The sequence below is a fragment of the Motacilla alba genome, chromosome 1 (genome assembly GCF_015832195.1).
Source record: "Motacilla alba alba isolate MOTALB_02 chromosome 1, Motacilla_alba_V1.0_pri, whole genome shotgun sequence".
NCBI classification, from domain to species: Eukaryota; Metazoa; Chordata; class Aves; order Passeriformes; family Motacillidae; genus Motacilla; species Motacilla alba.
Genome location: NC_052016.1, coordinates 46668186 through 46682346, shown reverse-complemented (window position 1 = coordinate 46682346; position 14161 = coordinate 46668186). Strand labels below are relative to the sequence as shown.

Here is a 14161-nt window from a genome sequence, read left to right as displayed (position 1 = left end):
GTTTTGGGTTTTTTGTATTTGTGTTTTGTATTTGAAAATAATGAAAACCATAACTTTGCCAGTGAATACAGAAAGCTAATTTTACTTATCAGCTCCATCCTTAATGTGGCATCATGCTGTACCAAGTGTTTCATTTGCAAAATACAAACAGAGAACTTCTGCTGCTTGAGAAACATTACAGTTTTTCAGTCAAAGACATTTGTGTGCTTTGCATTGGCCATGCACAAAACTGAGCCAAAGCAGTGGGAGTAAAGGGGCAGCAAACCCCCGGGTTCCAGTTCTCTTCCCCAGCCAGCTGCCTCCTGCTTGCCCTCTTCTGGCTCCTTGGCTTTTGAACTCTTGGCCTCATGGCATCCTGGCTGTAAAACGAAAGCTGGAGGGGTTTTGCCCAGCCTGACCTACACAGGTGCGGTTAGGCTGTGCTCTTCAGTGATACACATTGTAGCTGGGAGCCAAGGCAGGAGCTCCTACTTTCCACCCACAGGCCAGCAGCATTTCTGTCTTCTTGAGGAAATCTTACCACTGGTCCACAGCGCCAGAGGACACTTTACATCTCACAGAGATGTCACAACTGCAGCTTTGATGCAGGCACACATGGTTAGGAGAGGGACAAAACCCCAGGTACATCCTTACCAGGGCTGGAACTGGTGCCTTTCCTTGCAGCTGTGCAGGCAGTGCTGAGACCCAGACTTATCCCTGCTCCGCATCCTGCCTGTCCCCAGGCATCCCTGTCTGCCCCATGAACTCCACCTCAAGTCCTGGAGGGGAGAGCGTTTTCTGTCCCCACAGGTAGCCTTGCTGCTGTCATTAAATCTATTTTGTAGGACTACCATCAATATTAATAGGAACACATTATAAGGAATTACTTGCAATTCTCCTTTTGTAAGGAGTTAGACCAGGCTGCCTTTGTCCTGATTTTCAGATACGATTTTTTCCACTTAATACTTTTCCCTTCTGTATCACTCCCAAAAATTGTACAGGCTGAAACATTTCCAACTTTAACTTGAAGCATAAAGTATTTTTTTTCCAGATGATCCCTATTTATGGGCTTGCAGCACCGGCCAGTGTGGTCTCAGAAGGCTGAATTGAAGTAAACAACATGTTGAAATACATTTAGTGAATTATCTCACAAACCACAGAAGAGCATGAAGAGAGAGAGAAGAGGTTTCTTGTTGGATAGTGATTTAATGTTTTCTGTCAAAGAAATCAGGTATTAAAAAGGCCTATTAGGTCACTGAGCTCAGCTTTCCTGGCCAGGCCATAATTGTTTCTTATGATAAACATAAATTCAAGTGCTTTATCTAGTTAGGGTTTAAACCCTGCAAATGAAAAGGCAAGTACCATCACCCTCAAGGAAGAACTCCATAAACTATCACATCTCCCTGTCTCACACAATTATTAGGATGTGTAATAGTAAGGATGGGAAGTCATTTTATAGTGTCAGAGTGTGCATAACATCACTCAGGGCACAGAGTTTACCTGTTGCTCTTCCTTTTCCTAACAACATAATATAAATACTGTGCAAATTATATTAGGACAGTGCAACAAAAATTATGATAATGATTGTGGCCATCACTCATTTGGCAGGGCCAATCACTCATTTGACATAATGTCAATGGGCTGGATTTTTGGCCTGAAGAAACTACATCTATTTGCCTGTGTATACATGTTCAGTATGGCTTTACTGAATGACTCATGGAGTCATGAAATGTAAGGCATGTGACATGTGTCAATCAGCTCATTTAATCACAGCACTTTACTGTGGCAGTTAGGGAGCTGGGTAAGGCTCCAGAGCTGGGTGCTCAAGTATGCTCTCTCTTCCTGCTTCTGGGCAAAACTTGAGGATCTTTTAATTTCATATGGGACTTCTAGTCTTGCAGCAATCCAGTAAGAGCTATTGCATGGCAGCTGCCCCCTCCTGTCCTCTCTCTCCAAGCTGTGGGATGTCTATGAATAACAAACATTTCCACAGCATAACGAGTTCAATTTTACAGCGCTTGATCTTGTCAATCTAGCCTTTTCAGGAAGCATCAAGCTGTTCCATAATGTATGAACAACAAAAGCACTGCACACTTGTAGAGTAGGTGCATAATATTGGGAAAGATCATGTAGATTTTGTGAGCATCCCATAGCACCTGCACAGCACAATGCCACCAAGCTGACTCTTCTGGGACACACAATGTGATCAGTGCAGTCAATCTACAGGTCATCTTATTGCTCTTGAAAAAAGTGTATCTTTATCGCTCTGTGCTTCCTTACAGAATGGTTGTGCAGATGGTTGTTGGGTGTGATGCTCTCAGAAGACAGTGGAGATGCATTTTGTCCAAATTCCAGGTGGAAATACTGCAGCCTCAGCAGGAGTTCAAAGCTGGTATAACACTGCTAAAACACAGCATGAGTATATGCTCTGGGGGATGAAGGCAGCTCAGTGTTTGGATGCACCTGTGTCTTTCAGCCAATCTGTTTGAACAATGTTAACTTGAAGGCTGCTTAAGGCATTAGGAGAAATTTGACCTTCTAGCAAAGGCCATCACATCTCAGCCACTCCTATGGCAAGGGCAGCAGTCCGTGCCTGGCTGCAATGTGTCTGCCAAAATGCATCTGATGATTTCAGGAGCCAGAGTAATCCTTACTTCCTTTGGAAGTTTGTTCCTGCCTTGTTGTTTCATCACAGTGTTTGTTTTTTTTAAACTTTGCAAAAGTTATGATCATTGATGATAAAAATTTGTTTAAATCGGTAACCACTTGTGCAAATCTATCCCAGCAAGTCAGAAATCTCTGTGAAAGGATGTGATGGTCTCAAGCCAGTATGCTCCATATCATCAAGATTTAAAAGAAAATCTTCACCTTACCCTTACATGGCAATAGTTCACAGCCTGTCTAGGTGACCTCAGCAGAGACAACTGACTGGGTTTACAGAACTGACAATCTTTGTAAAATTCCCGGGCAGGTCAATATGCCATGCTGCTTGTAACTCAAGTACCTCTTAATTTCAACAGTCTGGTTTCCTTTATGACTCAGTAGCTGGGCAAAAACTGGAGGAAATCCATAGCAGTGGATGGCAAGCAAGGTACAGTTGAATCATAAAAACTGCCAGACAATTGTGAAGAGAGGACTGGATATTTTGGCATACTTTAAGCAGTAAGCTTACAAGGAGAACTTTCAAGAATGTGGATATGTTCACCAAGAAAGCAGCTTATACAAAGATAGGCTTTTATTCTGGAGAACTTATGCGCATGTTTAACTCAAAATGGAGTAATCCAAGGGCTCAAAATCAGGCCCACATGCACAAGCCTTTGCAGACAGTCTGGATGCTGTAAACAGCACAAAACCAGCATTTTACCAGAGCATTGTCACACAGAGACCAGAAGCTCATTTCCAAATATGACATCTAGAAGGAGTTCAGGTGTTTTGAAAATTGTCATGTTGTCTCTAGTCTATACACTAGTTTTCTAAGACTGATACTGGGTAAGCATTGGCCCTGTTAAGTACATGTCTGATCTCTATTAGCATTAAAACTCTTTATTAAAAAAAAAATTGCAGAGGGGAAAAATGAACTCCAGGAAAGATATCCAATAGAATGTTTCTTGAAGGCAAAAAAGGGTTTTAGGCAACTTTTATATGCTGTATTGTTTCCAAAAACAATGAAACATTTTCAAAGTTTATATTTCTCTTGACATTTCTCAGATACTAAAGTACTGAAAGGCAAGACTGGGAGCCACAAAGGTACTTAAGTGCTTCTTGTTTAATTAAGAGTTAGTCAACCAAATACTTAAACATCTAGGCACGCATGTCCTGCTTTCTTTCACAAGATGTTTGTGGCAGAACAGAGACTAGATACCAAATTTCTTTAATTTTAAACTGCCTTAGAAGTCAGCCTAACTTTCACACCTGACTAATGGAAATTTTTCCTGGGTTTAATGGACTATGTTGAAGACCTGAAGTTGTCACTCGAGGCAGAAATAATTTCAGCAGGGGAATGGGATCCAAACAAGTTTCTAAGAATGTTTAGTCATGCGTACTTGCCAATGTGGATATAAAATAAATTAATGGATGCTATTACCAAAATCTGAGTATTTGCAAATGTTCTGATCTTAAACATTAGGAGTAACTCAGCCAAAATCTTTCTCTTACCTGTTTTTCAAGCGTATCTGCTACCATCATTGCCAATGGGTTTGAGTTTTGAACCAGACACTTTAACAGCAAATGACTCAAAGTGATCTTACTTGAGCTGAAGAGTAAACTCCCCTTTGCTTGTGACCTAATAGCACTGATCCTCTACTGCTTCTTTTAAAAATTCCTATTTCAGATAACATTATAATGAAGTTCAGGAAGAAATAAAAGGCTGTTTACATCATTCACCTAGTTTACTTAGATTTTAGCATTACATTCAGACTACATGATGAAAACGAACCTGTTTGGCTACCCTTCTCCCCTGGTTTAAAGAGCACCATGCTGCAGTGTGTGGGATTCAGACAAGGCACAGCAAGTAGCTGCACTCAGGCAAACAAACTGTTTTCTCATGTTGGGATGCCATTTCTAGTACACTGTTTGGGGGAAAAAACCCCCAAAACAACAAAACAAAAGAACCCAACCCCCTCCCATGTATTCCTCTCCAAGCATTTTGTATGGCTGCCTGTGAGTGTAACATTTGGATGCGTTCCCAACAGCGGAGTCCACAGAGTGTCCGTCTGTTGAAGGCTGCTCTGCCTGAGGAAAAGATCCCTTTTCAAATGGATAGAAGGGAGAGGATGGAGGAGAATGTTTCTGTGGTTTTACTTATGGTGACAAAGTCTGATCTGAGAAACTTTTCAGTAGTTCTCAAAGACAGATCTAGGTTCAATCAGTCTCCTTTAAGATATGTAAATTACTAATTGCATTGTGCCCTTTTTTTAGCCAGCCAGTTAACTAAATTATACAATGCTTCATTTTGCAAAAACAGAAAGTATTCCCAGGCAAAGCAAAAGCAGCTTTTTTAATTTAAAATTCTTTCTCCGAGAGAAACCTTGAAAACAATGTAACATCCCAAATCTGCTTGGAAATTTTGTAGAGTAACAGTATTCTGTTCCCATTAAAAAATAAAAAATAAAATCCTTCTATATCATCATCTTTCAAAATATGAGTTATATAACGCTCAACATTTAATGAACTTTTATTGACGTCGCTGGGACTACTTATGCTGAAGCTCCTCTGCTGGCACTTAAAGCTAAAGAGCACACAGGCAAGGGAAACTGCAGTGATGCCGGGATAAAAAAAAAAAAAGAGGTTCATACTCCAGCTCTCCCTCTCCGAGGCTGCAGATAATAGATTTGCCTCTGTCCTAATTATACACTCCATCTGCGTGCATTAGCATGGAGCCTAGAAAACCTGACTCATCATCCCTAACAATCCCGGCGACCTGAGGCAAACACACACACACACACACACACACACACACACCCACAGAGACACACACTCTCGCATGAGTGCTCCCAGCTTCTCCCAGAGCAAGTAGCCCATCCTGCTCCGGGACCTGGCAGCAGCGCAGCCGTGCGCCTGCATGTGCAGCCCACTGCTCTGGCTGCGAGAGCAGCTCGCCCCCGCCCCGGGAGCCGGGGTATCTCGAGACGAGGAGGACGGCGACGGCCGGGGACTGGCTCTGGCCCCGGGGGGTCGGTCGGCAGGCAGGCAGGCGGGGCGGGGAGCAGAGGCCGGCCCCTCATGCCCGCGATGCCCCACAGCGGGCCCACAGCGGGCCCTCGGGGACGCCTCAGGGGGAGCGGCAGAGGCAGCGGGGGAGCCGCGGCCGCCGGGATCCCGGCCCTGGGGGCGTGGCCTCTAGGCCTGCTTTGCATGGCGCCCACCCTATTGGCCAGCGGGAAGCACGCGCCGAGGCGCCGGCCCCGCCCCTCTCTGCCCAAGGCTGCCCAGAGACGCCACCGGCCACGCCCCTCCGATGCTCTGGTCACGCCTCTCACCCCGCCCCCTCTCGCAGGCTGCCCGGAGATGGGAGCCGGAGCGGGCGCTGCCCATTGGCCGGCGGCGGGCGGCCCGCCGCGATTGGCCGGCGGCGGCGGCGGTGGGCGGGGCGGGCGGCGCGGATTGGCGGGGCCCGCGGGGGTGTGCGCGGGGGGCGGTGGCGCGGAGCGGGCGCTGGGGCCGCGGCCGGGGATGGGGGCGGCCGGCGGCGCGGGCAGCTGAGCGGCGCGGAGCGTCCTGGGCCTCCCCGTCCCGCCCGGCCGTCGCCGCCGTCCCCGCCACCATGAACCGCCTCGGCTCCGGACCCGTGGGCAGCGCCGCCGCCGCCGCTGCCGCCGCCGCCGGGCAGTACCGGGTGTGCGGCAATTGCCGGAAGGTGCCGAGACAGGTATCGGGGGGCGCCCGCACAGAGGCGGTGGGAGCTGCGGGAGAGGTTTGTGGGGGGTACTGGGGGAGCGAGGAGCAGTGGGACAGAGACTTGGCGGGGTGGGACGCGTACGGCAGCAGTGGCCAGAGGAGAAGCGGGCTGTAGGGCAGCAGTGGGGCGGAGGGATGGAGGGAGGCAGTGGCCTGGGGGCTTTCCAGGAGACGAGTGCCTGGGAGTGTGGGTGGGGGTAGCGGAGGGGAGCAGGGCGAGAGGAGCCCAGGGGGTGCCGAGGGGTGCCAAGTCCCGCGCCCCCATCGCCCACATCCCCCTTGGGACGGCTGTCACTTGCCCAGGCTTGTCCCAGGCTGCCCCCTGCATCCCGAGCGTTTGGGGGGCACTCGGCATTGGGGGGCTCGACCTGGGGCCCCGCCGCGCTCGTAAAGTTTATTATCCACGTATTCCGCCGGCGAAATCCATCCCCGCGATCTCCGTCAAGTCTTTGTGCGGGGGGGGGAGGGAATCTGGGATCAGAGCTTTAAAAACCTAAGAAAAGCAGCAAAGAATTGCCAGCCCCCCGCCCCCCAGCCCGCAGCCCGCATCCCCGCAGCGCCCGGCCGCTTCCCCGCGGGTCCCCCGTGCCCCCGGAGGGGTGCGGTGCCCGCGCCCCCCGCTCCCGGCATCTGCCTCACGGGGAGCATTAGTGGAGGTGCTTTTTGTTTGTCCAGCGCAAATGAATTAAAATTGCTGAGCTGTTCAAATGCGCTGAGTCTCCGAGCGCCCAAGATGAACGCGGTGCCGGTTTTGGTTTTATTTTAATTCAATCTCTCCCAACACATTTTGCTCCAGGTTGGTTCTTGCAAATGCTAAGAAAGCCTGTAAGTCAATGAGCTCAAATATTTGCGCTCTTTGTCCAAAAACTGTTTTTCTTCCTCTGTGGGTCAGGCCAAGTGCCAATCAAAGTTGTTTTTCAAGCCTCTCTTCCCTGCAGTAGGACTGCTTTTTTCTTTCTTCCCTTTTTTTTTTTTTTTTTAAGGGTTTGGTTTTTGGAAAGGAGGTGTGTATTTAGGGGAGGGGGAGGAGAAACGTTAAAAATCGGTTAGAGAGAGAAGCAGATCTTAAAAATCGTGTTTCTTGAATATTTTAATGGAAACAAAATCTTATTAAATGTGCATGCTTGGTATGTGCAGTTATTTTTTCCATAAACTCTTGGATCATATTACAGTTGATACTTGGTGCTCAGCTCTTAGCTCAGCTTGCGAGAAATGTAATGGATCAGAGAAGCACACATCAGCAGAGTCTGATTTTTAACCATTTCGTTGCAGGACCAAATCCCTTCTTGGCTTTAGCTTGCTGCTGTTCCCGCTTTAAGAAAAACAAGTACTTAAAACAGAGAAGTTCTGCAGAGTTAAAGCCTGAAACAGCTTCAGACTTGACATATGTCTGAAGACATACAAATTAACCAGTGCCAAATATGTCTGTAGAACAAGCAGGGAGGGAGCTTGCTTTGTTCTGCCAAATAATCAAAATGTTTTGTTGACAAATAAAGTGGTGCTTGGCAGCGCTTGTAGATCTAAAATTAAATTTAAGTTAGTGAATTTTTTTGAAGTCATATTCCCATCCTGCTGGGTAGGACTTTTTTTGTATACCTCTTTAATATCAGTGGGAGGTAGGAGGTGGGGCAAGGTTAGATGGTACTTTTCTGGTAAAGGGAAACTTGCTGGATTTGATTTATTGTTGTATTTTTATTTTATTTTAAAGTAGTTTAGGGATGATGGTGAAACATAGGAACCCAGTTGGGTCTGTTGAGGAAGGCAATTCAGTGCTGCTCTGCTTTGGCTCTGGTCATTTCAACCATACAAAATTGGGGAAGAATGAAGAAGGTGAGCGACAGCCCGTGAAAGCCTCTTGAAGCATCGGTGTTCTGTGCTTTCAGTGGTGGTACTGGGACATCGTTCCATCTCTGTTGGAGGCTGGACAATAAAAACAGAAGTGCAAAGCTTCTGACTACATCTGTCATTATTTAAAAGTTGGTGTAGTAAAAATCACTGTAAATTTTAACCTTTTGCACCTCATTGGCAAGCATGCAAGTAGTAGATATGAGGAAAAAAAGCAAAACGCTTGATAGAAGCAAGATGTAAATTTGACCTGAATCTCGAGGAGTAATAATCTTCAGATAAGTGCTGCCTCATCTGTTCTTTTGATGGTATTGGGTTTTTTTCCCTTAATGTTCATGTGATAATATACTGGAAAAAAATGATTGGCCTTGGAACATGTTGAATCTCTTCTGCCTTCCTCCATTTTAAGTCTTTATTTGAAGTCATTTGAATGCTCACCATTTAGGTAGAACTGTTGTCAGAATCATAAGGGACAAAGCAAGCTTTCAACTCAGTGGCATATAATGAAATTTGGAATGGTCTAGCAGGTTTTGGATTCTCATGGGTGAAGGTAAGTTTCTCTTTCAGTTGGGAAACAGGAAAAGCTAGATGCAGCACTTTATGCTTCATCCAATTTCAGATTAATCAAAGTTACATTTTGTTATGGAAAGTTCCATGAGGGCAGCACTGAGAATCTTGCTAAGGATTCATGGGTTGAATTTGCCTATGAAGAGGGTTTCTCATATTAAAAGGATACAATTTCCAGTTGGGTTTATTGTTATGGCACTCTATAGATAATCAGATCTGCTTGCAGAAGAACTGTTGCTAATCAGAAGGGCTTAGACAGTCATAGGTACAACAACTGCAGCATTGCTTGGTTTAGGAGGGAAAAAAAAAAAAGGACAGCCAGTAATAGGTGATTCTGTCTTGGGTTTGGTGAGTGAGCTTGTTGAACACACAGCCAAGGCTAATGCTCTTAATCAGTTTTAAATACATGGAAGAATGACCTGAACAAGTTGAGTAGCTCTGGTTCTGGGATGGATGGTCAGCCCTTGTAGCAAAACTCTGGCATACCAGTAGGGAAAAGTGCTTAACAGGGCATAGGAGTGCTGTTGCCAAGTCTTGCCTAGAGGTGGCTGAGAGTTGCTGCCACTTCAGTAACCAGGACAGCTCCAGCTCTCCCCTTGGAAAATGCAACCTGTAGGGGAGTCCCTGGGCAGGGGCACTCCAGGGTGTTATCCTGGAGCCTGATGGAAACCCAAGGTTCTCCTGCATAAACAAAATCAATATCCTAAGCAAGAAGGAAGAGAATATTATATAGGAAGAGCTCAGTATTTCTTTGGATAAATAACTGCTTCAGGAAGGCTTGTAGGAATAAGCAAAAAGTCTTCAGGGGATGGAAAAATCCTGATATGTCAGGAAATGTAGGAACAGGGAGGATTTGCCAACTGTTCAAGCTTGGTTGCAAATTGCAAAGTGTGTGAAGCAAAAGGTTCTTTTACGTGTACATACAAGTTGGTAGGACAGAAAAGTATAAACATGGTTCCAGGATTAAATATTTGGTTTGTGTTAGATTTCAGTGAGGGAGATAGTAGGGCAGTGGCCAGGTGGGTGACAGGGGAGTGTGGTTTAAAAGCAACCTTCGGTGTTGGCAAGGTGGACCCGACTTAGCTGACCCTCCTGGCTTGAGCCAGTGTCTGTGCTGGAGTGCAGCATAAAGGAATATTAAATCCAGGACTTTTCCTGGTATTTATAGACAGACCTACCTGATCAGGGTGATCTTGTGAGAGGGGAAATACCCATAAAAATGATGGATATAATTTGCTCTTTATCCTCCCATGCATGTGTCCTTCTTTAGTACAACTCCCAATACTCTAGAAAGTTACTAAAGCAAATACGAAAAAAATGTGTATGACTTGATGTCACCAAAAGCAGACCATACTAGACTAATGTAGTGGACTTCTACTGATAAGACAGCTGCTAGAGTGTCCTCTTCAAAAAGCTTTGAATGGACTAAAACTGCACTGTAGTCATTAGACATCTGAAGTAATATCAAAGGTTTAACTTGATGGAGCCTAGAAAGTCAGTGCAAATTAAATGTTTGTATTTACTAACATCAAATGTTCTATATATCAAAAAGTTTAACTGGATTTGAAAACTATTTGCGCAAATTCATAACAGAAAAATGAAACAACACATGTAAATATGAAATAGCATCACCTCTCAGTATAGTTTCTGTATGCTTTCCTGGCTGTTAGATGTATCCTATTGTCCCCTGGCAGTGGCAGGGTACTGGGCAGGAGGGACCTTTGATCTGACACTGTCAATTTTCCTGTTACTGTTAATTACAGAGATTGGGAACTGATGAGAATGGAAATTCTGGTGGGCTACGCTGAAAGGAGAAGTCGCTGTGCTGAGAGGACAATACAAGTGATAAATGTTGTTGATCCAGGGAGAGAGGGACATTTCATGGAGAGCTGGGAGATCTTGAGCACAGGCATAGTTGAAGTGGTGCGAAATCCAGGGATATGAAATGTGAGAGTTACAGGCCTGGCTGTTTGCTGCTGATCACTTTAATAAGAGCAGCTCCTTGGAAGGAGCTGGGAGAAGGATGTTGATGCAGGAGGACCTTCCTGTCACCCTGCAGGGCTGTGGTGTTGAAGAGGAGGGAAGCTGGGAAGGATGGACCCTAATTAAACAGGCACAGAGGGGAGCTGGTTGGGTGCTGGGAGAAAGGGTGTACTGATTTTGCAGAAGGAAACTAAAAAAGTTTGGTTTTTTAATCCAGCAGAAACAAAGGCTGAGAGCGGGTATGATCAGTGTCTATAAATACATCTCATGGTAAGAGTAAGTGAAGAGAAATTAGCTCAAGAGTAGATGGATGTAATATGGTCATAAATCATTTAGGCTGGAAAATTGAAGTGTCCACAGGTACGAGGATCTGGAAGAGTTTGTTCTAGGTCTGATGCTGCCAAAAAAAAAGCACCCGCTTTTAAGATAAAAAAATGTAAAAATGTGTGAATGTCATTAAATGATGCCATGCTTACAATAGCACTAGCCTAGGCTCAGGGAGCTGAGGTCATATCCAAAAAAAAAAAAAAAAAAAGAAAAAATACACTTTCATTCACATTATTCTTCTGTGTGGGTGAATAAGAAAGTAGCCCAAAAGTGAACCAAGAATAGTTTAATGTCAGGTCTCATAAGCCTGTGAAAGCTAAAATATGTGTCACCATGAGTCATGAAAGATGCATGGAGATGCTGTTACCTGCACTGTAAAAATCCAGAGGCCTTTCAAGGATATCTCAGCTATTTTGAGGGAAGTCAACCTGGTTCAATCTATTCTGAGCATAGGCAAATCAAAGTTGCTATGCCTTTGCTTGGAAAACACCCTGGGTTTTCCACAGTGCAGCGCTTTTTTTTTTTTTTTTTTTTTTGGTTGTTGTTGTGTTGTTGTTGTTGTGTTGCATAGTCTAGTTGGCTTTGTAAATCTCATCAACAAATGTTGGCTGTCACAGAGAAGCTTAATTTGTAAAATCAAATTATGTCTTCTATAGTTTGATGCCTCTTAATAATAATTTCTCTTCACATTGTAGAGGGTGTGAGGAGCTGCCTAGATGGCTTTAAATCTCCAATGTGTTTCTTCTTAAAGGAGTTCTCAAAATTATTTGCAGAGTCTGTCCTGAAAAATCAACTCTGTTTGCATTGGTTCTAATTTTAGCAACATTGTGTTGTGTAAAACATTGTCTGCCTTCAGTGTTTGTGTCTTCCAGTCCCCTGGAGCACCGGTGAAACATGGTGAAACCAGCTCAAGTCACTCCTCCAACTGATCCTGCATGCGCAGCTGGGGGGACAAGATGGAATTTTTAGGATCCAAAAATGTAAAGGTGTAAACCAAGAGCAACAAACCAAACTTTTTAGGGCAGTTAAAGTTGACAGCAACAGGCTGGGTTCTCCTACTTTTGCCTTAAAAACCTACTGTAAAGAAATTTCCTTGTGTTTTCCTAGTTTTACTGGCTGAAAATGAGATGGCAGAACTATTAAATTTTCATTAGACCTGTAATGAGAGTGGCATGAGTGAAATGAACCTCTGGTGAACGACGCTGTTTTGCAATGAAAAGCTGTAAGAGGTGGCCTCGTAGCAACCATGTTCATTTAGAATAGTCATTCTGTTAAAAAAAAAGGCAAAAAACACAGTCTTTTCTGAATTACAGGGAAGGAATGGAGGTGAGAAAGGAAAGAAAGTGGGCTGGAGGATTTTCTTCAAAAGAAACTTTGAGGTTTAGTGTTGCGAGTGGGTTAGCCAAGTGTGGAGGTTGTCTTCTGCTAAGAGTTACTTCTGGGAGTGGAGCATTGCATTAGCCAAATCACAGACTGTGGTTTGGAGATGTGGACTCTGTGAACATTTGCTTTAAATTTATGCATATTACTTAATTAGGGCTTCAAATCTCACATCTCTTTAAATGGCAGTGTTTTGAAATCTGAAAAAAATACTATAGTTCATTAAGCATCCTTGGTTTTTCCTCTCTCCCACATTGGTGAGGGAGCTGCTAATACTCATTTAGTTCTTTATTTGAACTGGTTTTTTTTTGGCTAGGGAGATTTGAGAGAGAGAAGATAGTGGTATAATTCTCCCCTGGCTATGCATAGCTGGGGTCTGGAGATTTTATTATCATATTTCCATTTACAGGGCTGGAGAATAATGGGGGATCTCAAGCAGAGTTTGCGTGTCCGGGCTGAATATTGGCTTTTGTCTAAGTGGGTCAGGATGGACCGGGGGAAATGGGGCATTTTCAGTAGAAAAGAAATTTGAATTCTCAGGAGGGAGACCTCAGTTAATGAGAAATTGCACCTCATCATCTTTGGAAAAACCTGTATGGAAATAATTTATGCTGTTTAATTTCTCTGTTCTTTGCAGGTGTTCCTGTTTGTATGCAGAGGTGTTCCCCATTGTTGTCTCTGCAGCCCAGCCTGGTAGTCTTTGTGCTTTGAGTAGAAGCTATAGGGAATGTAATGCAGATGAGTCAAATTGTGAAATGCCATTACAGGGAGGTAGGGATACTCTCCACAAACAATTTTTTCTGATTGTTTGCCAGTCAGTCCATGAAATACATTACAGATAGTTCAAGAAATTCTATGCAGTTCTTGGTATGCCATCCTGGGCAGACCAGTGTTACTGATAATAGGGGAAGCGTGATCAAGGGGTATTAATTTTAAATGTCTCTCTTAATTACTAGTTTCAAATTTTTATTATAGGATGCTTCCTGCATATCAGACATTAGATAACTATCACTTGGGCCAAAATGCTGGTAGAGATGGTAGACAATATTATGTGTTTATGAAGCTGAATAACTATTTTGTTCCTGTTACAGACCATATCAACCACTTATTTATTCAGATATCTTCATTCTCACATCTTTCTTAACTTGAGAGCAAGGCGTTTTGAAGCATGGGATTTTTTCTTGTGGGCACAATCTTTGTGGCAGTCGTGGACTTAAGTTAGGGAGAGGCTGAACTGGATGTAAGTGGTGGTGCTCAGGGTAAGAGACAGAAGTCAGTGCTCTTGATCTAGCAAGATATATTAATTCTTTTCTGAATGTTCCTGGTTACCTGAGTTAGGGTGAGATAAATAAACAGATACAACCTCATGATTAAACACCTTTTGTTGTTGTTAATGACTCTCATGTTACTCTTAAGGTAAGCACCTTGTTTTATTAGACTAGCAATGGATTTCTAATGGATTCTGAGCTCAGCTTCCAACCTCTTGAACTTGGTAATAGTGTGAGGCTACCTGTAGTCCCCTTCCTTAGGGGACCTAAGTGGTAAAAAATAATAATGGAGTGGAATATGAGGTATTCCTGGCTTCATGTGTTGAGAGTAGGCTGGAACAGAAGTAATAAGTCTTCATCACAAGGGAATATGGTGTGGTCAGTGTGTGGACCACCCTTTGGCTCGTGGTTTAAGT

General features: G+C 44.3%; 1 protein-coding gene across 2 annotated transcripts in view; it reads left to right on the top strand.

Annotated features, from left to right (window-relative positions):
* Positions 1-6128: 6128 nt before the first annotated feature.
* SESN3 (sestrin 3) overlaps positions 6129-14161 on the top strand; it is a 44916-nt gene continuing 36883 nt past the window's right edge. The window contains exon 1 of one of the 2 annotated variants that reach the window (XM_038129486.1): positions 6129-6346. In XM_038129486.1, the coding sequence (XP_037985414.1) occupies positions 6242-6346 (105 nt within the window). In that variant the 5' untranslated portion in view covers positions 6129-6241. Of the gene's footprint in view, positions 6392-14161 lie in introns of both variants that reach the window. The other variant, XM_038129479.1, reaches the window with a different exon arrangement.